Here is a 27,267-nt window from a genome sequence, read left to right on the forward strand (position 1 = left end):
ATGCTCAACCGCTAAACCACTCCAGCTGGGCTAATTTCAGAATTTTCTTTACATGATTTTCTTAAAGTGATACACCCGCATATTGGGTTGCTCATTAAAGTGCTAAAAATATACACATAATCACTCATGTATATTTGACTTATCGAATCTCATCCTCAGGATTTCCTGCCATAATCCAGGATGGCTCTAACCCCTGCCCCCCAATGTTCATCTTTTATGAGGCTCTTGATCCAACCAGTTTTCTCATCCACCCATTTCCTTTCTTTTTCCTTCCTACCTAATTAAAAACTTCCTCTTTGATTATTAAAAATATTATGGTTTGCTGAGAAACAGTTTTATTAATGGCACATTTAGAAAAAAAAAAAAAATGAATTAAATGGTGTCAAAGAGGGAAGAAATGTTCCCTTAGTGAAAATATCTTCACATGACTGGCTAAAAAGCCTCACATGGCAAAATTACTTCTACAACAGTAGTAAAGAAAACTTTCAAATTAAAAATAAATACACATAGAAAGGCCCTCCTCTTCCTCCTGTTTCCTTGGATTGATTGCTCTTTCTAAATGCAATTTCCTTTTACTAAGGATGCCTGCCACCTTAAGAGAATGTGAAGTAGAAAAAGTATTTTGACACATTCAACAAAATTCCAGACTTGGTAAATGCAAATATATTGGGAGGAGGCAGGGATCACTCATTAGTGCCTCTATGAAACATTATGACTAAACAATGGGTTAATAACCTGGGTGATCAAAATGGTTAGACAAAGAAATTTTTATGTATTGCTGCTATCATGAAAGGATGCACATAAATGAGTCCCAGGCATCAAGCATGTCATGCTATTTCATATTATGGAAACTAGTATATGCATTTTAGCTACAAGAATCCCCAATTGACAAATTAAACTTTTGATATTCCTTGTCACACTTCTCAGGGTAAGGGAGCAGTCAGAATTAGTTACATGCTGAGAACTGTGTTTACATTTATTAACTCCTTACTTAACGGCAGCATGATTTCATTTACTCGTTTTACCGGGGGTCTAGGTTGATTTGCATGCTCTTGAGCAAAATAGACAACTTTCCGTTCCAATGAATGACCAGCACCCTGGTGGTTGCTTAGGACCCATAACTGGGCCTCCCAGGCCAGTCTGTGAGAGTTGGTAGTCTCATCCTGGTACAGTGTTTCTTTATTTAGAAATTTATTTATCCTAATTTTAAAGACTTTCTGTCCAATTTCTAGGCATAGAAATGTTCAACATTCAACTGTGCATTTTGCAAATGGTTAGAGCAATTTTGGAAAACCAAGAAAACTTGGGGCATTTTAATGACTTCATTAACATACCCTCAGAAGGTATCATACTTAGTGCTTATTTCTATGAGTGGAGGAAGATTATTGGAAGAATACAATTGTTTAATTATTTCTAAAATAGTATATCCCTTATATTCCAAAACTATTTCTACAACAGAAGCAGAAGTAAATTACTTTATATGTCCATGACATTTATGTGTTAAATCTTGGATATATATATATTTTTGCCACAATTCATGAAAAAAAATCACATTTCATCATTAAATTTGTCCCCTAGCTTTAGAATTATTCTGATCACTGGTCTTGCTTCTGGAATGCTTAGCTTCAGGCCATAGTATTTTCCTAAAACTGGTCAGCTCAGCTAATGTCAACATGGTATACACTGGGAGACCATTTGACAAGTAAATTCTAGTTCCAGAAGTCTACTAGTCACTGAAATACTTAGAATGAAAAATGGGAATGATTTTTGTATGTGCTATGAAAAGCTAGCTTTTCTCGGTCAGCATTTTCCCCAGCTGTGTTGTTCTTTCCTGTTTGTCAGTTCTCAGTGCATCTTAGAGGTAGGAAATTCTTCTACTGCTTGTGAAACTAGGGGTAGCATAGCATGTAATAACAACAATGTGATTGTTATTAGGATGTCTCATAGCACCTTTGTTATTGAATGCTCTGGCTGCTTCATCAATAACCGGGCGCCAAATTGCTCATCTCTGGAAAGGGAAAATCTTAGGGAGAGGGCTCTGTCAGACAGATATAAACCACATGACTGCCAAGAGGTGACTGAGTATTCAGCTTATGAGACCCAGTCCAGCCATAGGGAGCAGCTGGCCCATCTCGGCAGGAAGTCTATGGTGGTAAATTCATGACCACGACACCACTAATCCATTTATTTTTTTCTCAGTGTGAGGACCCTTAAGAATGCCCTGATCTCCCTTCTGTGTTTTTTACTGGCTTCTATTCCTGGGGAATCAGTCACATTTTCTCATTTGTCTTCAGAGCATCCTTAGGATTAAAAAGGGGAAGAAATGAAATTCTTCTGCCTTCAAAGATGAGAAAATGGATGTACAGGAAGGATAAGAGAATTGCCCAGAGCCACAGGGGCAATAAACAACAGTTCAGTTAAGAGTTCAATATGATTCAGTCTACTATTTTATCTACCTATCTGTCTATCTGTAATGTCTCCCACAAGAAAAAACCATATAGTTTCAAAAAGGAGTTGTGTGTTCCCACTGACAGCCGTATTGGGTAATGCAACTAAAACACTAGTCTGAGTCTGGTTTTTGAATCCTAACTTTTACCCTGTCTCTTTTCAGGGATGGAGAACTGGCCAGGGTAGGGTGTAGTGAGGGACAGGTAGGTGGGTGTACCATGGAATTATTCGGATGACAAGGGACTCAATAGTGTAATTGTGAGTGTTCTAAGGAGACCTTTAATGACATGCAATTACAGCCATCGTCAGCCAACACCTTTAAGAACATTAGAGGTGATGACCTGGACCTAGGTTGAAGTTCTCAAGGTAAAAAGGTTATTATGTACTCTTGGATACAAATAAATACCCAAACAAACAAACAAACTGCTGATGAATTATATCATGTATTCCACAAAGGTAGCTAAACTTAGGGGAGACCTGGCTCTAAGCCCCTCTCTCTGGTTATTGATGTAAACAGTTTGGGTGCGAGGGCGAGCACCTTTGTTAGTGGCCCCATTAACAAAATGGACTTTCTTTTAAACTCATCAAGCCTGACAAAATGCTGCAACCTGACATCCCAGCAGGCAGTTTTCACTACTGTACTCATGACTCCATCTGTTATGAAGGTCACAACAATGTATCTTGTTTTAAATTTTTCTATGGAGTGATTTATTGTCTTGGCTATAAATTTGTAAAGAAATAAAACGCTATTTCTTCATCGTCTCCTGAGGTGACAGCTTTATTCGCAGCTCACAGGGAGCACATGTTTCAGGTTTTTCTTTCTGGTAGAAACAGTTGGGTCCTGGCTACTAAGTGGTGTGCGCCACCGTGACCTCAGGCCCACTGCTCCTACCTGTCCCCTAGTTGGAGAAAGAAAAACACTCCAGTTTCTTTTGTAATAATCAGGGTGAGGGGTTTTCATTTACAGTTTTGAGGAAAAGTATATGGAATTCTGGCAAGTCTATGAAATCTATCAAGAGATATCTGGCCCCAGTCGAATAACCTGGAATAGGTTTCTCTTGTCTGTTACCATAACAAAAACCCGTAGTCTATTTCATAAGTTAAACTTTTTGTGGTTCTTGAGGTGAGGGGTGGAGTTGGACCCTCTACGGAGACAGAAATAACGGCTGCAGCCCCACTATTCTCTGTGCCTTTGGAAGAGCACAGCCCCCAGGCCCGTCCTTCCTCACCCAGCACTGATGCCTCGGCAAAGAGGAAGGAAGGAGCCTACAGCCAGCTGCCTCCACCCTCACTAGCCGGCCTCAAAACATGCAGCCCCGGGGCAGCGTTTATGTGCATTCCTTTTTGAGATTCAAGATTAAAAACTCTACACACTGAAGGATAAACAAATAGCTTGGAATATATGCTTTCAACCCTTCACTGATCTGTAGATAGAGTTCCACCACCTAAAGCAAACAATTTGAAAAAGGCATTAGCTAGAGAGATTTTCTTGTTTTGTTTTGAGGAAATGCCTTTGGGTTCACCCATTTTTGCGTGTGTGGCATTTTCTACATTTATGATACTGAAAAATGAGGCTTTCTCCTCAGACTGTTATGACTTTAATAAGAATGTTTATTTCTTGAAAACAAACCAGTCCTCTTTCTGCAGGAACTTCAGTTTAGGAAATGACAGGCTGATATTCACTACACAGGTGAGCTTGGCTTTGGGTTTTCCTTCTGTACCTGCCACTGGGCATGACTTAGCAGAGCCCTGCTTATGAACAATAGTAATGACTTTATAATGTGTCTAGTAAATACACACACATATGAAATGGCTGATTTTAAAAATAAACAAATATAAACAAGCACACTCATGTTATAAGAGTTTCCTCATTCAGTAGAGTTTCTGTGAAAAGTTAATATCCTTAATCCAAGGATAATGTCATCATGAAAAGCAACTAAAGTATCTAAACTTTAGGACTATGTGTTTGGTGCTATACTCAGGAAAAAAAAAAAATCTAATTCAGGCAAATTAATCATTCTCAGTGCTTTTTTATACATAGGACACTCCCTTATGGTCTGACAACATTTCTTTTTTCCCTCCTGCTTCCCCTGTGAAGGTTAATTCTGTTCCTACCCCCTTTCCTGTTTTCTGTTAATCTCTTCCTCTGCAATTCCTTCCCTGTCTCTTCCTTGTAACCTCTCCTTCCTCCTCCCTACAATACTTTTTTTTTTTTGAAGTATTTTTAGAGAGAGAAGAAGGGAGAGGGAGAGAGAAGAAGCTTCAATGTAAGAGCAAAACACCAATGCTGCCGGCGCGCCCCTACTGGGAACTGAGCCAGCAACTGGGGCATGTGGCCTGACTGGGAATCAAACTGGCCACCTTTCAGTGCATGGGCAATGCCCAGCCAACTGAGCCACAGTAGCCAGGGCCCAACGGAACTTTGTGAACCTGAAGCAAGTGTTTTTCAGGACCTGAGGGCCCCTGAAAACTGAAAATGGAGCAATATTTGTTTGGGGCTTGAAATTTGATTGAATTTAATAGAACAAACGGGAACAAAGTGATTGCTTTAAATTCTTCTAAGTGCAGCCTGGCTGCTGTAATTGCATTAGGCGAGAGGCACGGCCTCCTTGCCAGGGCACTGCACACACCAGTCGCAAATACAGAATTCCTGGAAAAACAAGGCATGGTTGTCTATTGAAATGAGCACGTTTGTATCAACTTTCATCCTTCCTCCTGACACCATGTGGCCACAGCATCCATCTGATTTCATCTTTGCAGTCACGTCAGGATGCCCCTTTCCTGCCCACAGCATTGGCCTTGAGCGGCAGGTAAAGCTGCAGCCACTGTGCCGGGCGCGTCCCTGGGGCGCATTCTGCTCCTGAGACGCCTCAGCAGAGTGGCTTTGCTCCCCTGGTCGTCTTCAGAAAGATACTGACTTGCTACACCTGACCCAGGGTAGGCGCTGGAGGGTAAATGCAGCTCCTGCTATAAAAGTCTGAAAAGGGGGGGTTGTTTGTTTTGCAAGGAGGTGACTGAGCAGAAGAGGAGGGCTGGGAAATGACATCCAGTTCCAGGCAGGGCAGCTCCCTAACATTCAGCGAGAACCCCATGAGCGTCCGGAGTGTCTCATGCAGTTCTGGGCTCTATTTCACAGGTGAACTCAACAATTATACTTTTGCCTTTGGGGGGGAGGGTGGCATTCAGTACCCAGCATATCTTATTGTACTTTGTTCTTTACACAATTATTCATTCATAACGAGGCTGTGCACAAGTGGCTGAGGATCTTTTCACTTGCAACCCACCTCACGCATCTCATTTTCTTGGATACTAGACTTCACGTGGTTAACTTTCACGCTTAATGTCTGGCACAAGCAGAGGACAGAGTGATTTTCATTCACGTGAAGCGCCGTCTGAAAAGATGTTTGCTACGTGCTGCTGTACAAATCATGTGTCACGGCGGGGACCCAGTCCAAGCTCCGGCAGGGATACTCACCCTTTCCTGAGCACAATATGCCATCTGCTGACTCACACAAACTCTTGCTCAGCTCCTCCGTCATGTTGCACTTCCTGGGGTGCTGGCAGAGCTTTCCAAACCATCCTCTCTCGCAGACGCAGCGACCGCAGGAACACGTGCCGTGGCCTGCGAAGCAATCACAGGGCGGCGTGAGAGGAGGTGGCTCGCATCCGGCTGACTCGCGGTGTTTAAGGAAGGAAGATGTGAACCATAGGCTCTCATTTCCTACCCAGCAAACACACTTTCCCTCTATGCATAGTCAAACCGGGCCTGTCACTGCTTCAGAGAACTTCACAACAAAGCTCTAGCTTCACATAGTACATCTGAGTGAAGCAAAGGAAATGGACTCAAGAGAGAAAAAAACCTTGAAACAATTTAACTGGAATTTTACCATCATGATACAAAATGCATCATTTGCATTTTATCAGCATGGAGTCTCGGTGCCAGGACACCCAGACCGATGGGCAAGGCTAGTTGTGGACCGTTGATGCAGCTTTAATTGATAGCAATCCTGCTGTTTACAAATAAAAACAAAAGGTTAATTTCTGTAAGAATGGGCTCTGGGATTATCTTGCTTTGTCTGGGCACCTTGCTACTTATTAATAAGAGCAGCTATACATGTAAGTAACCCTGTCTCTCTCTGTTATTGTCTGGAAGTTGAAAACAGCATGAGGCTTCGATTCATTTCTCAGACTTTCTCTTCCTTTGGCTTCTGCCATTGGCTCCCGATTTGGGGGATGTTTATCTTTCAGTAATACAGACAATAGTGTATTTGTGGCAGTTATCCATTGGCATATACATCTGTCCAGTTGCTATTAGGCTACATCACCCTCCTACAATGTTTCTTGTTTCCTATCGATGCTTTACCCTTTTCCTCAAATGTGTGTTGCCTTATAGCCAGATCTAGCCCAACAGCACAAGCAACAGCTGTTTTTTTACACCCCCCAGGGATATTCTTCCTCTCCTCTGAATTTCTGCACTACCTTACTTTTCACCTCTGTGGTGAAACTTCTTGTCTCCGTCTTGTGGTATGCAGTTACTTGTCAGATAGACTCGTTCCTTGACTGGATTCCTTGAGATAGGAATGACTTCTGACCCATCACTGTAGCCTTCCGAGTGCTAAGCACACTGCCTTAGTCATAGTGGGTCCTCAAAAGACAATTGTAGACTGAGGTAATTTTTTTTTTTAACAATATCTCCTCATTTTTGAAAAATAAATCACAACTGACAACTGTAAACTGAATCCAGGACATGTTTACAGGTCATCTGGTTAAAGAACTATCCTGCAAGGCCAATGGACAGTTCTTGGATGACTATTTTATTTTTATGTTCTATAGAGTAGAGTGAAGTTAGAGAATTGGTGTCTTCTAATAGCTACACATTCAATCAATAGCTATTAAATTGACTATACCTTGAATTTTCCAATAAGACAAAAGTCCACTTAAAGTAAGGTCTAATTAAGAAGTTAAAAAAATTTGTCCATCTTTGGGGGCAGATAATCTGGAGTATAAAGTAGGTAAGAAAGCAATAGAGAGCTTCTAGTACCAAACCCATTGAGCTATGGACTTTTCAAGTGTCAGTTTCTTACTGACTTGGGTTAGTAAGAATTATAATCAATTTGGCATCATTAGAATCATTAAATATCTATTGCAGAGAAAGGCATTCTGCCTTTGACTTAGAATGTCATTGAGAATAACTCAGTGCAAGGATAGGTGACTTTTTATGTATCAGTTCATTTATCACATATTTCTACATTAGATTGGCAGCTAGCCAAGACAGTAGTCAAAATGCATTAGTATTTACATGTTTTGATTTGCCATTTACATAGCTCCCATTTAGTTAAAAAAATATTTAAATGCTTTCAACAGTATCTTCTTTATAAACTCTCATAATTTTAGTCATACATTCAAGAGCTATTTATTGGGCACCAGGCATCCTACTAGACCTACCCTTATGGAGCTGTCAGTGCACTAGGGGAGAAAACAAGTAGCAACAAGTGAACAAACACACTGGAGGTACAGGAGAATTAAAGAGCGTGCGAGTGGGTTCAACAGTTAGAACACTGTTGACTGGAGTTGGCAGCGAAGGGCTCCGTGACACCCAAGGGATGAGAAGCAGCTCTAGAGGCATATTCTAGAAAGCTAATGAGAGTTCTTAGAATAAGAAAGAGCTTGGCATGTCGCAGGCAGTAAAAAAGGGCCAATGTGTTTGAAGAATAATAAGAAAAATGGAATACATAATAAAGTTGGAGAAATATTCAGGAATGAGAACATAACAACTGTTTATTCTTGGTAAGGAGTTTACATTTTATTCTAATAGAAATAGGAAATCACAGAAGAGTGGTAACTAAGAGCAACCTGATATAATTTACAATTTGTACATTTATTTTGACAGCTAAGTGTGAGGAATTAAGGAGTGCTGGGAAGCAGCCAGGATGGAGAAAGTGAGAGAGTATTGCAATAGTGCAAGTAAAAGGTGATAGAGGCTTAAAATAGGATGATGGCAGAGCAGATGGAGACAAGTGGATGAGATTTACTTTGGTGGTGCTGCCAATGAGACTTACTGTTGAACTGGATGTGGCAGGTGGATAGAAAATATTTTGAATAACGATGCTATTTATTAGCTATGGAAGCTGTAGGAGGCAGAGGTTGAGAGCAGCAAATCAGCTCTGTTCTGAGCCTCATGTGATTGAGATAATATTCTTTGTTTCCTTTTCTGTAGGGATTTTTTATTGGGCATTTACCTAAGAGTAGAATTTTGGTGTCTTAGAGTATGTGTAAGTCCATCTTTAGGAGATACTACCAAAGAGTTTACGAAAGTGGAAGTAACAAATTACACCCACTATGAAAGTATGGAAGTCCAGTTGCTCTCCGTCTTCATCAGTAGTTGGTATCGTCAGTGGTTCTATTCTGTCATTTTATTTATGTTTTGTTTAGTTTCCCTTTACCTTTTACATGAGATACTCCTCTGACAACCACATGGAAAGTTAAGGAAGAGACTGACACAGCCTGGTATTGAGGACAAGGTAGGGCTAGGCATGTACATGCTGCAGTTTCTGAAAGTAGATGGCATTTAAAGCTTTGGAAAAGAAAGAGCTCACCTAGGGAGAAACTCCAATATTTAGGGCTAAGGTAGAAGAGGAGAAGCCAGGCAAGTATCAACATTCAGGACAGAAGGAGAAAAATAAGATGATTGTGTTGTCTCATAAAATGACAAAGGAGGCCATTAAGAACCTACTAAGTGGAATGATCCTGAAAATTGGAGTTAAAAAGTAAGACCAAACCAGCAGTTTTAGTCAGCTTTTGCTGGGCAAACCCTACTCTGTTGCCACCTAGCCTCTGGGTAGATCTAGGGGTTGCAGAACTACTGCAGAACCAGTGAGAACACTGTCTCTGTTTGGTGGTAGAATCCAGTGATAAGTTATCTTCTTATAAGTTTACAATAATAGATCATTATAAAACAAACATGTATGAAGAGCCAGCCTAATGAACCATTTCAAGTAGACTAAACTGGCCTTCACCTGACTTCTGGAGTCTTCACACAGGTGAGTAGTTTTCTATTCCATCTCCATTTCCAGTGCCATTCATCCTGTCCCAGATACTTACTCTTCATCAGTGATTTTTGTTCCTAGTCCTATTTCTTCCCCCACACCAAAATATTCACCAGGATTGCTCTGGACCTGGGTTGTCCAATTTAAATTTATAAAGTAAAATTTAAAATTCAGCCCGACCAGGTGTGGCTCAGAGGTTGAGAGTCAACCTAGGATCCAGGCGATTGGGGTTTGATTCCCTGTCAGGGCACATGCTGGGGTTGCAGGCTCCATCCCCAATGACTCTCTCATCATTGATGTTTCTGTCTGTCTGTCTGTCTCTCCTTTCCTCTCTCTGAAATCCATAAAGATATATATATTTTTAATTGTTTTAAAATAAATAAATAAATGAAATAAAATAAAATAAAATTCAGTTTCCCGGTTGTGCTAGACTCATTTCAAGTGCTCTGTAGCCACATGTGACCAATGGCTACTGTGTTGAATAATGTAGAATTAGAACATTCTCATCATCTTTGAAAGTTCTATTGGGCAGAGCTGCTATAGACAATGACTTTTTCCAATGAAATTCATTGGCTCAGAGACATATTTCCTTAAAACACTGCAATGATGGTTCTCAATTGGGAAACTGAACCATGAATGGACACTAATTATATCAGATATGATATTCTGCCTGGGTGATATTCTTCTTGCCTGTTAATGTTAGGAGAGCACTTGTGTTTTTTTCAGGGAAGTGATAATATGTTCATATGAAATATGTTTTATTACCCAGCACCTTTCGACCTAGAGATACCCTTAGAACAGAACTCTAATAAACTAGATATAAGAGAAAACTGTTGGGGGAGGTATCCAGGAAGGTGATTATCTCCCAAAGAAAATGGGACAGACTCAGTCAACATGTGTCCTTTGCCCTTTGCCCTTTTTTCTTCCCTTTCTTCTTTCCTGGAAGATGGACACAGCTAGAGGTTTTCTAGGAGCGTGACTATAAAAGTCACGCTGGAAGGGCAGAGTGGAAGGGAAGATAGGAGGGGTGTGGGATGTTGCTGGATCTCAGGTAGACCTCAACATCCATCTCTGAAGTGACAACCAGCAGACTTATTTGTTGTAAATTACCTTCAGCCAACCACAGTCCTAACTGGTACACTTATGAACTCAGGAAAGAAGTTTGTGATTTTAACATGTAATTTGGAGACAATCCCACTACTAACTATATTTTCCAGCTAAAAAAGACTTCGCTTGAGTGAGTGGTCTGAGATCTTTCTCAATCTGAGAAATCCCGTGGTGCTGGGCTCACCACACTCACACTCTCAGGCTGCATGAGCTCCTTCCAATTCAGCTATGAACTAAAGAGCTCCCCAAAGAAATGTAAACTGATTGTGTAATTAAGAGGTGGCTCTTCATTATCCCCACTTGTTTTTTAAATTGGACTCATGGGCAGCTATTCCAGGAGCATAGAAGGAAGAAGAAAAGCAATAACAGCTCATTTCTTATTCTAATCCTGGGTATATGGAATACAGGACAGAAGGCTCTGATTATGCTTATTTTAGGCTAAAAACACACATGAGCCAACCTATAGATACATTTTCTTTGTGAAATATTAAAGTCATATGCCACTAAAACATGAGCACATCTTAAGGACTACCACTTTGGACAAAGCATGTTTTTTTCAGTAGTGACTTACCTGATTTTAAAAATCCATGCACTTATAGGTCACATAAAAATGTTATTGTTAATAAAGATGTTTTGAGAGGGTCCACATATGTTTCTATGATCATTGAACATGACTCTCCAATAAGTAAATTAAATGGAGAATGCTATTACTTCATACTTACTTTCTCATTGCCAGTCATTTTCAGGTTGTAATTTTGGTGGAATCAAAACTGAACTGCTTAGAATTATGTAATTACTTATATGCACCTTCAGGTACAATTGCTAATTTATCCCAGCCTGCCAGAACTGGTTTAATCATCTTCAGTGTTATTGTTAGGAAGGTGGATAAACAGCATTGGCTATCAGTTCTCCTGTACCTGCCGATTAGGTAGGTTTACAGATGTTTTTGGTTTTACTATTTGTTGTTTACTGAAATGCTGCTTTGGAGTCAGGGACCTGCATTTTGCTCTGAACACACAAGGGATACACAGGGTCCTATTTCATCCCTCCTGGTGAAAGGCTACAGAAATGATGGCTCAGTGTCTGGTAGTGAACTGAGAAAATTACCCACATTAGTGATTCTCAGTTTTGTTTTCCTCTGAAGCCACACCAGAGGGATGATGTCTGTGAGTTTCACACCCTCCTAGTAGTAAGATTTATGTGACTGCCACGTGATGGGAAATTAAAGGCTTTGAACAAACTAGTTGCCATTCCTTCCCTGACACTGAAATGTCAATTTGTAGGATGCCAATTTCCTTCCAAAATGCTTTGTAACTGGTGCCTCAAGATATCTTAGAGAGATGGATTGTTCTGTCCTGTTATGGAGATGGATGCTTCAATCTTTTACTTTGCATTACATACATTGGACACTCATTGACTGCCCACTTATCACATAGTACCAGGCACTTTTCATACTTTATGTCTCATTCTCACCATAAAGCGAGCAGGTGGGCATTATTACCCTTATTGTACACATGAGAAAACCAAGGCAGAGAGAACAAATGGTCCATCCAAATTATGAAGACTAGTAGGCAATAGAGCCAAAATTCAAATGCTGTTCTTTCTGAATATGAGGTTCACATTCATTTTGCTGCTGGGCATTGTCTCACGTTGCTTAAAAGAAAATGGTTACTTCTCAATGAAATCTCATGTGAAAAAAACGTAGCAGAGTGTACACACAGAGAAACTGAAGCAACTGAAAATACCATAGGATGTGAGCTTTCTCCACACAAAATATCAAAACACCCAAAGATTCAAAAATCTAGATTCAAAGATATAAAAAAACAAAACTAGAAGGAAATTAAACAAAATTTCACCAGATATTATTTTTGGATGGTGGATTTATACGTGATTTTTATTTTGTTTTTATATTATTTTAGTTTTATTAAGTGTTGAAAAGAAAAACATTAATATAAAAATATTTTTATGATATCATGATACTTAAAGATGAACAAAGTAAAATAAATGGAGGTGAAATAATGTTATAAATAATAAATAAGTAAACAGTTTGAGAAAAAAAAAATCCTTCCCAAGGATGTATTCAAAAGCAGCTGAGAAAAAACTCTTATGTAGGAGAATGAAATAAATATATTCCTTCAGCATATCAAATATTTTTTACCTCTGTGTCTTTGCTTAGCTTCCCCAGGCCTAAAATGTTCACATCCAATATTCGCACCTCTAAATGTTTGCTGTTCAAGACCCAGATCAAATGTTAACTCCAACTTGAAGAATTTTCTGATCCCAAACTAGGATCAACATTGCATGCATCCCCCCACTCCTTAACTTATTTGTGACTCCCTTAATTTATAATTTATTCAAAAAGTCCTTAGGCATCAACCTTTATCATAAGTTTGAGGCTACTATAATTTTTCAGAGGGGAAAAAAGTTTTATTATAGTCATGAGAATTGTATAGACTTGGAGAAAAGAGAATAAAATGTGATGGTGTTTTAATGAAGCTATTGCAGTACTGAGGAAGTATTAAATAATTTCAAAAAGACTTTCTAAAAGAGATGATTTGGAAGAATGGGAAAATGATAAAGAGCAATTCAGAAGAAGCAAAGATAAAGAATAGAATGTTAGGTAAAAGGTACAAAATCATAATCCATTTAAGTTTCTCTACTTCTATTGCCCTCTGTGAAAAAAACTCATTTTTTTTCAATAGATAGAGACAATTAATCCAAAAAAAACACAGTCTCCTCCACCCATTCAGTTGCTGAAACTATCAGAACTCATCCTTGATTGTACCCTCCCCCTGATTCACATCACTCAATCATGAATTTCTACTAATGCCGCTTGTACTGCCCCAGAGCAGGAAAGGGGGGCAACTTTTCTTAGGTGCAGCTAAGTTTTAGAGAGACACATGGCACTAGTCTCCTTAGAAGGATATGGGACGGGAATCATATCCTAGCGGCGGGACAGTATTGGGCTTTCCTCTCGATGGGAGTCTTTGCAGCAATGCATAAGGATAACAGCTCCACATGGTGGTCTGGAGATTACCTTCTCTTCAGGGAACACAGCTCAGGCGCACAAAGATGAGACCCATGCTACACAGATGTTGAGGCTTCTCTGGTTTAGAAGACACCTCATGCTCCACAGGAGCCAAAACCTTTCCTAACAATTCCTTAGCATAGCTTCCAGAACCCCTGCAAGGGACATGCCTGTTGGCAGAGTCATGGCACTCATGGAAGCCGAAAGCATGGCACGTGTAAAAGGTATGTAGATGTAACAGGTTTCTCCACTATCAACTGTTTCAACCAAGTCACCAAAGCATTTGGGCAAGGAGACCCTCATGAGGTAGACACAACATGACAGAGAAAATGACAATGATAATAAGAGCAAAGACGTGTATAAGGCGTTCGCCAGGTGCCAGTCAGGCTTGCTGTACCACATTGTGAGAATTAAATGGGTCAATACACATAAGGGACTTAACAAAAAGACTGCATTCTGCTTAGATACTTCTGGTAACTAATACCAGTACAGGGACAATCTAAACTAAGAGTAATGTTGAGATAAGGTCCAAACAGTTTAATGTCACTCTGGGGAAAACCGTGATATAGGGAAAGATCTGTGAACTGGATGTCAGTGCCCAAGTGCTGGGTCTACCACTTTTTAGTTATGGGACATCAACACCTCAAACCTCACTCACTTTCCCATGTGTAAGATGAAGAAAGCAGGAAAATTAGTTAAGGAGCCTGCTGCTGCAGGGGCTGCGTAAGATAAGCCACCTGGTGTTAGAGAGGGCCTTTGCCTTCTCTCACAAAGGAAAGAAAGAAGAAATTTTTGGTCAACTTGCAAGTGTTCCATGGTTGGTTAGAGAATATACAGATATACATGGTAGTGATAGTGTCCCTGCCTTTCATACATTGTACCTGCAATTTATTTTTTTCTAATGAAGTGCCCAAATGCATTATGATAATTATCTTGAAGAGATCCAGCTATATTCTTTCAGTCTGATCCCACATCCAGTCACCTCAGTTGTACTGGAAACCTGGAAGGAGCTGTCATCAGCATGTGTCATCTCTACAGCATGAGATTTTGCAAGGCTGAACTACAAGAACAATGTTGACTCCCACCTCCTCTGAATGAAGACCAGGTAGACACTGTCAATCTTCTAACTCTGGGACTCTCAGTTGTGCTGTTAACTCTGCTGACCACCTCCTTTCTGCCTTGTTCTTTCTTTACACAGATTCTTGCTTTCAGTAAGCTTTTATTTGGTTCTCAGCGCCATCATGGGAACTGAGATACTGCACATCTCCTGTGATGTTGTAACTAAACTTAGGGAGTTATCTTACTGCTTTTGTTTCAAGTTTGTAAGTGATACTTCCCCCAGTCTTTAAGAGTAGAGTAATAAAAATCATTGTAAAGTGTTCAGTGGCAGCTAAGCCTTTTACTATCTCCATAGAATTTAGGTTAGTCTTAGCAATCTTTTATCAATAGTGTACTGTGTACTTTCACATGTCCCTAAATCAAGAGTCTTCTTTTTAACAATTTTTTTTTTAAAAAAAGGACAAGTAGAATAAGGAAGGCAGCTGAAGCAAGCTGCATGCAGTAGCAGAAGGCAGTTAAATTGATCACCTCCACAGACCACACCGTCCAGGTCTTCACAGCGGCGATCATCACACTCGCACGTCTTCCCATACACCCTGCGGTCTCCCGGCGGGTAGCAGGTACATTTGCCACATTCACATTTACCTGCAAAATACAAAGGAGAGAGCACTTTAATTTGAGATTCACAGAACTAAGAAGGCTTTCAAAGGAAACAGCACACTATTAAACCCAGACCTCTCAGACCAGTTCCAGGCTGTGCATGACTCTAGTTCAGCAAATAACTTTTCTTACCTCCCTGCAGTAAGCTGAAGGTCAAACACAAATGCCAACCAAGGTGGTAGGGAGTGAAAGTGCCAATTGCTGGCTCAGAAGTCATTCACCTTTACTACTTTCCACCTTTTGTTTCATTCATTTTTGAAGACGAATTTAGCTGCTAAACTCTCTGGATATTTCATATTCAACTTAGCTTGATGATAACATTTAATGTAGCAGAGTCAATTTTACATATTTTGACAAATTTAGCCTAATGGGATCATTTTAAAAAGTTGACCACAATTTTTGGATGTATCCACCACATAAAGAAAAAAATGTTCATTGGTACACTGCAACATGACATTTTAGTGATTATTTGGCATCAATTTTATAGTTCATAAAACACATTTTAACATGGAGAATGTGTCAAAGCACATGACCTAAATATCGTTATCATTCTTGACTTAAAAATTAAAAGTATGAACAATTTTTTGTAATGAGTTTGGTTCGTGGTTTGAGTACTCCTTAACTATTGTCATTATGACTTCCACCATCATTTCTTGAGCTGTAAATATGTGTCGAACATTTTAATTCCTTAAATTCCATCTCTTTTGTTTTCATAATACCACACATTGACTAGCATGGCCACTATCATTTTACTTAACAGTATACGGAGACATATTGAGGCCAAGTTACTTTCCATGGTGGCCCAGCTTGTAAGGGCTAGATTCAAAATTTATATCCATTCTCATTAATCTTAAAGCATAAACACTTAACCATTGAGCCATATTGCACCTTAATATACTCATAACACAGCACCAGAAGACTGAATGAGAAAGTAAATTCCTTTTGCTTAAGGAGTTTGTACTGGTTTGGCAAAATTTCAGCTGGGTAACCACTCTGAGACATCTGCTACTCTCTGTCATTAGCCAACCATCATAATTACACACCCACTGAAATGATCATGAGACACTTCAGGGCTGACCCCACAATGCTGTCAGTCATTCTGTTGCTGCATTTGTATCTTGTTAAAGCAATTCTGAGTTGGGAGATGATGGAAGAAAGGAAAATTAGTATTTAGAATCATATAATTTAAGAGCTGTAATTAAAGATAATCCAATGCAGTGATTCATAATCTTTTCTGGCAGAAGTGTTGGGGTCATGATCCCTTTGAGAAGCTGGTGAAAGACATGGCAATAGATACTCTTGTTCTGGCTGCCCTTCAACCAGTCTGTTTTTCTACTTGGAGGCAGGCCCAAGTTCAGCAGAAGACAGAGCCCTTTTCCGCTTCCAGTGACATTCCCTCTTCTTATGTCCTGGTGGACAGAACAGGGACACACCAGGTACTCTTGGCAGGGCTTTGGTTTTTGAGGGTGACTGCAAGGGCACAGGGTCTGTGCAACAGCACAGCAGTGAGTGTCCAGGAGCTGTGGAGCTTGGCACACAGTGGCTGGAGTTCAAAAGTGGTGGCAGCAGGGGCTAGATCTTGGCAGTGGCTTGCTTCCCTGGAGTGCTACTTGAGCTGATTGTCCAAGATTGCATTCTGAGCCTAACCCCTTCTAATAAAATCCTTTTTCATTCCAGTTCATAAAGTTGGTTTCCGTTGTTTGCTATCAAGACCTCTCACTAGTAGACCCCAGATCTCTCCCTAGAAAAATATAGCAGCATACACTTATTTTTTTGTGAAATGTCAGGAAGATCCATGACTTACTGCAATTTATTTAATAGATGAGGAAATTCAAACATGCTGAGACTAATTAGTTTGCCTTAGGCCAGTGAAGTAGACATCAACAGTGTTGGTGCTGGAACCCAGATCTTCTGAGCCCCAGTTACTTTCTGATGTGCATAAACATGCTAGCCCTCACCGTGGGTGGATGTGTGAATGACAATAATAATCCAGACTGTAGAGACAAGGAAACAAACTATAGGATCATCATCAGGATGGTCGGATACAGTTAACTAGTTCTTCATGGACAGATGTCAGAAACATGAATAACCTTACTCCTGACAGGTAATACAGTCCCAGTTACCAAGACAACTTCAATCTTTAAGTTTGAGGGAATATTTATGGTGACAGTTTTATTAATGTTTTGAGGCAAACAGGAAGTTCCCTGATATGTATTATTGGTTTCTCTGCTTCTCTGGAAAGGATGAACCAAATATTGGCATATGTGTTCAACTATCTACATTTCATTGTTTTTACAATGAATAGTTTTTGCCTTGTATTTCTTCTATCAAGTTAAGTAGTGTTAATATTCAGTCCTAGGTACATTGTTTTTCCTGATAAATTGTAATTCATATGTCTCTTTCGATGTAAAAATTCATTTTGCAATTCTTATTTTTGTTGGAGTTTTAAAAAGACACATGAAGGCAACTAATAGCTGAATTAACTTTATAGATGTAACTGTAATGCAGTTTATAGGATATGGTAGCTTCTAATGGAAAAGCAAAAAACCGTATATAAAGAAAGGGTAATTTATTGCAGATAGAAAGATAAAGAAGAGTAAATTCTTCATACACACCACAGTTTAAAGTGCATTTTATTTTGCTATTTCAGTTCACATCTTCAGTCCAGTCATTACCAAGATATATATACCTGCCTGGTAAATTTCCACTCATTCTTCAAGATCCAAAGTAAATTTCACCAGATTCATGACAACTGTACCTTCCTATTCATGCACCTTTACAAATACAGCACCAATAACTGTACTTCTCATGTGTCCTCATAATGTCTGAATTAATATTATTTATGAAGGCACAAAACAATAATCGCCTGCAAATAGTTTGTAAAATTACACAACCCATGAGCTTTAATTGTAGAACTTGAATTTAGAATAGGATGTCTCTCCCCAGTACATAAGCATTTCCAATTGCCTGAATACCTTCACTTGTGTTTCCCACAGTTATGTCAACGGAATATGTCTGACGGCAATTTATCATCTTTATTCACAAACCTACTCCTCTTCCCAGTCCTTTTATCTAGGAGAAGGTCACCATCATCTAATCTGTCAGTGAGACTTAAAAAACTTGATGACATATTTGATTTCTTCCTTTTATTAACTATTCTCCTTTCAATTTAAAGTTTTAAAAAATCCACTTTTCAAAAATATACCTATGATTATGTAATTTCCTCTCTCATGCTGGTCCTACTCGATCTTCAAGACAGAAGTCAATTTTCTCAACAAAGCTCTCTCCACATTTGGTCCAACTCTCCTTTCCAAGTACGTATCCAATGTTTAGAGAATTTTGTTCATGTGCTCCACTTGTCTTTGTTCTGCACTCCCACTTTCTCTCCAAAATTCTACCCAGTGCTACTCAGCCAGCTCAAATCTAATCTCCTCTCTGAATATCAACTATGGGTCAAGTATTGTGCTAGCTGCTGAAAATACAAAATTAAGTAGGACATTAAAATTTTTTTAATACTAGAGGGAATAAAGGTAAAATACATGAGCACACAGACCTTGTAGGATTTGAGAAGTTCCCTGGCAAAGGTGACTTGGGAGTAAGTCTTAAAGTGTTTTTATTTGTCAGTAGACAAAGAAGAAGGGAAATACATTTTACGGCAGAGATACAACTAGAAGCATGGGCTCTGATTTGAAATAAATATGGGTTTTAATCTTGGCCCATCCACTGTTAAATGTGTTCTCTTGGAAGAATAAATTAAACCTCATTTATCATGGTTGCATAATGGGAATATAATAATAATGTTAACATGAGATTATTGTAAAGGCTAACTATTGTAATGCATATAAGGTACATAGGACAGAGCCTGACACTTAGTATTATTTAATAAATAATAGATATTCTTTATATTTTTATAATAAAAACATGTTGGGAGATTTGGATTTCAATTGCTCACATAAAGTTCATACATCTCATTTCTCATTGCATTTCTCTATAAAACAACTGTTTTTAGAGAAATGATCCAAAATAAGCTTGTTTAAGAAGAGCACTATATCATCAAATGTACCTGACAGCATGCTAACAGCAGGCACACTCCTTATGACCTTATTTTCTTTCACTTTTTAAAACAGTAAAAACCATACTTGCAGTACATGCTCAATAGTTGGAGAGTAATTAGAGTCTCACATAAAACAGAAAAGAGATTAGCACTTTACTAACACAGTTCTCCTTTGACTAAAATAATAGGTTTACCATAGCAACCTGATTGCATTAGAAAAAGCTCCTGCCAAATGCATCCTGAGTTCCCTTGAAATTTCTATGAGAAGGAATTAAACACTTTAGAACTATATTATTCTGTACAATTTCATCCAAGTCCAAATATTTTTTTGTGAGACTCAAGTAATCATTTGAAAGTGAAGAGGCACCTTTCACCTTTCATTTCAAAATGGGCAGTGAGACTTATAATTTAAGCCACAGTGACATTACAATTGCTAGCCAAGGAAGAATTGCTCATGGCTTTTAAAAGCACAGATAAATGTCAATCCTTCTGTTTGTTCTTTCTTAGTACAAAAGATTAAAGTAATCAATCATGAACTATGTGAGAAAAAAGGCAAATGTGCTAATATAATTTTCTGTTGTCTGCCTAGAATGTCTGAAATTGAAAATGGGACATGGGAGCACCAGGCCTCACTTTACCCTAAAGGTTTCCCAAAGTATCCAGCAAACTACCCCAGAGGAGATCTATTAGACTTCTAAATTAGACTATCTCACTATTTCAACTTTAAAATAGTTTCTACAATAAAAACTAAAATTACTTGATTCATTTTTTCTAACTATAAATTAGGGAACTGTAGGTAGAAATATCATACTATAAATTGGTGACATTAAAATTAAATAGCAATATCACATTCATTTACCAATTAACTTAGAAACTAAGAGACAGCGCAAGGCTAAAAATGTCAGTGAATGAATTAAGGTAGGAAATGTGGAGCTTAACTGACTAATCAACGTGACCCCTCATGAAGTGGCCAAGATCAATTAGAAGAAACTCCTTCTTCCTCCCGAGTAAACCCATTGACCAGATAGTGGACAGTACTGTGCTTCAGAAAATAGGTTTTGGGATTCTGCAAACATAAATCATATCACACATAGACCAATCTCGGTATTGACTTAATGATTCCATTCTAGGTCATAAATAAATACATGCAGCTGTAATTCACCGGGAAAGGCTCTATGGGATAAATGCCAAAAGACTGCTAAATGCCAAAAGACTGAAACAAATGCTATTCACTAGTGAAAAACAGTGTTCTGTGTGATATAATTAGAGAAATGGTTCTATAAAAAGTTTCTTGAAGATGAACTTTATTTGGGGTGGAATCAGGCCCTAGTCATGTTTAAATTCTTAGTTTTTGTTACTTTACAAAACATTCAAAAGTATGAGTGAATATATCACTTCCTTAATACACATTTAAGAAGTGCTAATTAAATTGATTTGAAACAAGTGTGGGCTTTCTTCCTACATCAGGGATAATTAGCAAATTACATTTTTTTTAATTGAACAATGAAATCCATATAACAATAATATATTTTCCATCAACAAGCTAATTTACGATTAAGAAAAAGTATTCTATAAAACAATGTTTTCTACTGATAATTTATTTATTATTCTTTGTTTCTAAATTCACCACTTTTGATTTCCCTAAATCATAAAACATTAGAAAGAACATTGTGTATATGCATAAGTTTATACATATATGAGAATGTAGGTGCCTGTGTACATTTAAATTAGAGGATGATGAAACTCCATGTGAGCAACTTACCTTCAAATTGGCCATTTATAAAAAGCTTTGAACTATTCTTAAATCTTCTAAGTTTAAAATGATTTCAAAATAAAACTATTTTAAAATTTAAAAATATATAAGTAAATCTCTAGACAGTTTATATGTAGCTAAATGTTTTTTAAAAGATAAAGTCATCAATAATTATGTATACAACATTTTACATTCAGTTTTAGAAAATATTCATTAACATCACATTTAGGATTTAAGTCAATTTTTTCAATAAAATAGTGTCAAACATGCAAAGCATAGAACTGTACAGCCAAAAATGCCAGAAATTCAATAAACTTAAAATTAAGGATATAGTTAACTTGTTTAACATTGCCATTTTACAGCACAGTTAGCACAATCAGGATTAATAGGTAAAAGTTACAGGGGAAAAGTTTAATATACTGTAATAACATTCTATCCATTAGAGTAGTGCATAATGGAAGTACTGCTGTGGTAGGAAGTAAGCCCCATCACAGTGAAGAAATTGAAGTCAAGAAGGTAATCTTTGACAACAGTTAAGCATTTGTGCTCTGGACTCAGAAAGACATAAGAAAGAATTTAATATCTAGCACTTATAGGTTCTATAATCTTAGGAAACAAACTTCTCTTTAAAAATTTTCAAAATTGGAAATATCTACTTGATAAGAACCTGTAAAGAAATTGCAATAAAAATGTATATTTTAAGTATTCCTGTTTGGATTTCCTAAGTACCACTGTGATAATATTGTTTGTTGCACAGTGATTAAATATATTAAAAAATTAAATATATAAGTTAAAGGGTAAAAGGTTTCTACAAACAGACCCAAAAAAAGATATAATTTGATATATTTTTGATATAATTGGAAGTAGTATGTCATTTTTTCACAACTAATGTGTTTCTCCTTTAATATGAAGTTCCACTTTATTTTTCTCTCTCTGCCAACAATATGTTTCAGGTAGTTTATAGTTCTACATTAAGTAATGCTATTTCTTTGAGGGTATTTTATACTGACATTATTTTTCAACAAAGTCCTATTGCACCTGAAAGTTCTATCTCCATTTTGTCTCTAGCCTTTGCAATAATTTTTCACTAGCCAAAATTCAATGTAGACAATTAGGTCAAAGGCTCTTAGGCAGCCTAGATTTAGGTGGTCAAGGTCCTAGAGAAAAAGGAACCGTAGAGAAATGATTTCTACCCTCCATGCAAATAATAGCCTTTATGCATTTGTCAAGTCTTGAACTTTTTAGGCAAGAGGTTGAAACATCAGGCAGAAAGCAACATCTAAAAGATAAATAAACTAAACAAAGCTTTTAGTTTTTCCATCTGGTTGGAAAGACAATAACTGGGATTCAGGGGCTTTTGAGAAGAAGAACACTGATAAACATCACATAAACCACCCAAGTTTTCACTTTAGAAATTATTTCAACTCCTGATTGGATTAAGGTTTTTTGGTCTACCAGAAAAAGGAAATTATCTCTTCAAAGAAGATAACATTATTCATAAAATTCTACCAATTTTATTAAACAATATTTATATTTAATAAAAAATTACAAATATGTCAAGAGAATGGCAGAATGGCCAAAAATAAAAGAAAAACACTGGAAAGAGATCCAAAAAAGATACAAGTGGTCAAACTGGAATTGTTAGTAATGAATTTAAAAATAACTTTAGTAATAGAGATTCAGTGGTAGATAAGACACAAGAGAAGACAGGATTAGTAAACTAGAAGATAGGTCAGTAAAAAATATCTAGACTGAAGCATGGAAAACAAAAAGACTGATGGGGAGGGAAGCATAAGAAATACATTGACATAAAATAACACCTCACATTTTATCATGGGGTTCTCAGAAGAAAAGATAGAATGAAGAAGAAGTAATATTTTAAGAAATAATAGACAAAACACTTCTAATATAATTTAATTTATCTATAATTTAACCTATAGATTCAAGGTGCTTCATAAAGCTTAAGGAGGATTAAATAAAAAGAAAAGCACAGAGCATAGCTGAGACACAGCCAAATCAATTGCTGAAAAACAAAAAGAAAATCTTAAAAGTAGTCAGAGATAAAAATATGTATTAACTTTAAAAGAAAAAATAAAAAGATTGACAATTGAAATACCAAAATTAATCCTTATTAAACCAGATGACAATGAAATTACACCTTTAAAATTCTGAAAGTAACTGTTAAATTGGATTTCTATGCCTAGCAAAAATATCTTTCCATTTTGATTATAAAATGAGAATACCTACAAAAATTAAAAAGCTGTGACAGAAGAGCCCTGCAATAATGTCAACATTAAAAAAAAATAAGAAAAAAAGTTATTCACACAGAAGAAAATGATACAAAACATAAACACTAAAATAAAGGAAAAAATGAAAAAACACAAAGTAATTATAAAATGAATCTAAATAAAAACAGTTCATAGAATTAAAATTAAATCTTGAAAATGAAAAACTAAGTGTAGAATTTAAATTCATGGTGCTAGAATACCCTCTACAACAAAATCATGCAAGGAAATTACAGGAAAAAAAGATGTTAGGAAGTCTCTCATGAACTTTGAATCCAGCAGTTTGCAAAAAGAATCATATGCAAATGGGTATACACCAAGATTAAAGGATTGGTTTAACATTTAAAAATCAATCAAACTACTTCATCGAATTAACAGAAAAAATGTATTATCATCTCAATAGGTGCACACTATATATTTGGTAATATTCAAAACTCTTTCATGAGAAAAAACAATAAAGGAATAGAAGGTAACTTTCTTATTTGAATGAAGGTAATATAAAATAAATCTATAGATTTAGAGTAAAATATTGAATACATTTTCTCCAAGATTAAAAGCAAATCAAGAATGTCTACTATCTCTATTGCTAATCAAAATTGTACATATATCTTATCTAGTGTTCTAAGGCAAGATAAAGAAATAAAAAGCATAAATAAAGGAGGGAATAACATTGTCATTATTTACATATGGCATGATTAGTAGAAAATAAAAAAAAACCCCACCTATAAACCATTAAAATTAAGAAATAAATTTAGCAAGATCATAAGACACAAGTGGTTATATTAAAATTTTTGTTGTAGTTTTATACAGCAGAAACAAACATAAAATTTTTAATGATAGAATTTTTAATAACATAAAAAAATAAAAGAACTCATGAAAGTTGTGAAGACCTACATATAGAAAACTATAAATTATCAAGTGAAATTAATATAGAAATAGAAGAAAGGCTATACCATGTTTATAAATTAGAACGTTAATGCCCCCATAATTGATTTATAGGTTTAATGCATACCTAGGTAGTCAGGTATTATTATTGTTACCTAAATGTAAAGGGATAAAAATATAAATGTAAAGGGCTAAAGCATTGTGCAGAAAAATGGGTGGAAAAATGACAAAACCAGGTTTTAAGACATACTATGAAGCTATAGTATTTAAGAGTGTACTGTTATTAAAAAAAATAGATAAATAGAATAGAATAAAAACACTAGAAAGAGACCCATACAATATGAGGCCACTTGATTTATGACAAAGATAATATTACAGTGCAGTGGGAAAAGGTTGGTTTTTTAAAAAATGGTCTTCTCTAGCCAGAACTAGTCACTTTTACTTTTGATAGTTTCACTTTCCTGTACTTACACAAAAAACTATTGGACTAAATGATGTCTAAAGTGTCTCAGATGTAATCATAGGTGTAATTATAAACCTATACCAATTACAGCTACCAGCCCTGTTTCTAGTTAAATATTCCAAATAGGTCTGGCCAAGTTGTATAATTAAACTCTAATGCTAGCTACCATGGTTTAACTTGCAATTTTCTTCTCAAAAACTATTAATATGCAATGCACATTTTAAAATCAGACTGATTTATAAGACTTATATTTAAATATTAAAATTGTTGCCTTCCATCTCAAATAAATAGCCAACTGCTTGTGATTCCCTTCAAACAATTTCTTTTTTACAGAAACCAAGAGAAATATTTCCACCATTGGCTACAAAGTAAAGATAGTTAAGTATAAGAATACAGTTCCACCTAATGGGACTCAGTGGCACCAAAGTGCTCCAGATCTATGGAAATATATTCCCAAATTATATACTAATAAATATTGCCTATAAAGGCAAAAGAGAGTAGTTAAAGGTCAGAGAGGAAAGTTCAAAGACTGATGAAACATATGAGAAAAATTCCTTGGCCATCTCTTTCACTATTTCAAGATAATTAAATACTTGGTCCTAGGTAAACTTAGCTAACTAGAAAAACTGTATGATGACCAATTAATGAGGGCCCTCTATGTTCCTTGGACTCTACCAGATAAGAGGAAACATTTTGTTTTAGTAAGAATATCAAAGGGGTAGTGTAGAGATGGAGAAAGAGAGGAAAATATGCTCCCAATTAAGGGAAAGAAAAGAAAGGTGATGAAAGGAAAAGAGCACTCGAATGCATATGATTATCTGCCCATATTGGCAATGGAAAAAATGTCAGAAAATAAAGGCATTTGAGACGCAGGCCATTTATGCAGGCCTCCACATCTCTTTGACTGTAGAAAGGGTAGGATAGCCCAGCCGGAGCTGCTCCATTGGCTGAGTACGGTCCTGTGCATGAAAAGTTTGGTGGTTTGGGTCCCGGTCAAGGCACATGCCTGGGTTGTGTGTTTGGTCCCCAGTCAGGGAGCTTACCGAAGGCAACCAATCCATGTTTCTCTCTCGCATTGATGTTTCTCTCTCTCCCTTTTCTCTTTTAAGTGTGTCCTTGGGTGAGGATTTCAAAAAAGAAAAGAAAATGTAGGATAGGTAAATAATCATTTGTTTGAAATAGAACCTGAGCTTACTTTGGGTCCCTTTACATTTTGAGTTAAACTGTGCTTATGTGTCTCTCGCATTCAAATCTTCAGTAAAACCAAAGACGTGAATAGAGAACATAAAAACAAAACAAAATCACATGTAATTGTTAATTGTGAAAAGCATTCCTGCCATTATTTGAAAAGCAATGTCTTCTTTGAAGTAACAGGAAATTGCAGTATCAGCTCTGCAGTGAAATGACTTTTGCTTTCACCTGATGTATCAAAAGAAATAAACTATTCAATCAGTCCTAGCAATAATAGTTAACATCACTACTGCAAAAGCTATTCAGGGAATGAAATGAGGTAATAAAAGAGAACAAAAAAAGGCTAAGCGATTAGATGCTTTAAACAATGATAAGCTCTACATCACACAAAAAGCAGTGTTCCAGGACCCTGATTACTTTAGTCTTGAGTTATCTTTGACTTAAATACATCTGATTGCCGAAGAGTCCAAAGGATTGGTTACTTGTCCATGATGCTTTATGTAACGAGAGACATCACATTAATTCCACTGGGAATTTTAATTTGCATATTTTTTATTTTTGTGTGTGTGCTAGACAATGACAACTGCTTTATGGGAAGTATGGAAGGAAGGGTGTACCATATTTATAAATTCGAACCTTAAACTTGTTAATTCTCCAACAATTGATTTGTAGTTTTAATGCATCTTAGATATGCAGATACCATTAATGCTACGTAAATGTAAAGGGATAAAACAGTGAAAGCATTGTGGAAGAAAAATGGGTAGGGAAATAATACCAGGTTTAGTGTAGTGAGTAAACATTCTAAACTCATCCTCTCCCAAACCTCAGTTTCTTGCCCATCCTCCACTTAATTTTCAATTTTATTTATTTTTTGGTGAAAATACCCAATTTTAAATGTGCTTTCATTAATTTTCACTTTCAGAAATAGCATTACAAAAGATATACCCCAATGAAGCACACTTTCTATGGGATTTAGCTTCCAGCAAAGAAGAGCAAATAACATGCTGTACCTAAAATAAAGTGTCTGCTCCATTGCTGGGCTTATGGAGAGAAATATAATTCTCCAAATACTCGAAAACAAAAACTATGAGCTAGAACAAGAGCAATTACCATAAGCTCCCACGAAAGTGGTCCCGAGGGTACTTTAAGGAATGAAAGCAGAGAAATTGAACTTGAGACTCCTGAAAAGAGAACTTAAAGAGATCCAAGATCGGTTATATCCTGTAAGAAACTAACACAAATCCTCCTTGAAAGAAAGTGTCCTGAATTTAGGCTTCGAGATTCTCCA

The 27,267-nt window shown here is 37.0% G+C and overlaps 1 protein-coding gene across 1 annotated transcript in view; it reads right to left on the reverse strand.

Annotated features, from left to right (window-relative positions):
* The window catches only part of ITGBL1 (integrin subunit beta like 1), a 184,533-nt gene that overhangs the window by 6,777 nt on the left and 150,489 nt on the right, over positions 1-27,267 (reverse strand). The window contains exons 8-9 of the mRNA XM_016203847.2: positions 15,217-15,333; positions 5,924-6,070 (exon numbers count right to left, since the gene is read on the reverse strand). Of these exons, the coding sequence (XP_016059333.2) occupies positions 5,924-6,070; positions 15,217-15,333 (264 nt within the window). The remainder of the gene's footprint in view (positions 1-5,923; positions 6,071-15,216; positions 15,334-27,267) is intronic.

The sequence above is a fragment of the Miniopterus natalensis genome, chromosome 2 (assembly GCF_054644295.1).
Source record: "Miniopterus natalensis isolate mMinNat1 chromosome 2, mMinNat1.hap1, whole genome shotgun sequence".
NCBI classification, from domain to species: domain Eukaryota; kingdom Metazoa; phylum Chordata; class Mammalia; order Chiroptera; family Miniopteridae; genus Miniopterus; species Miniopterus natalensis.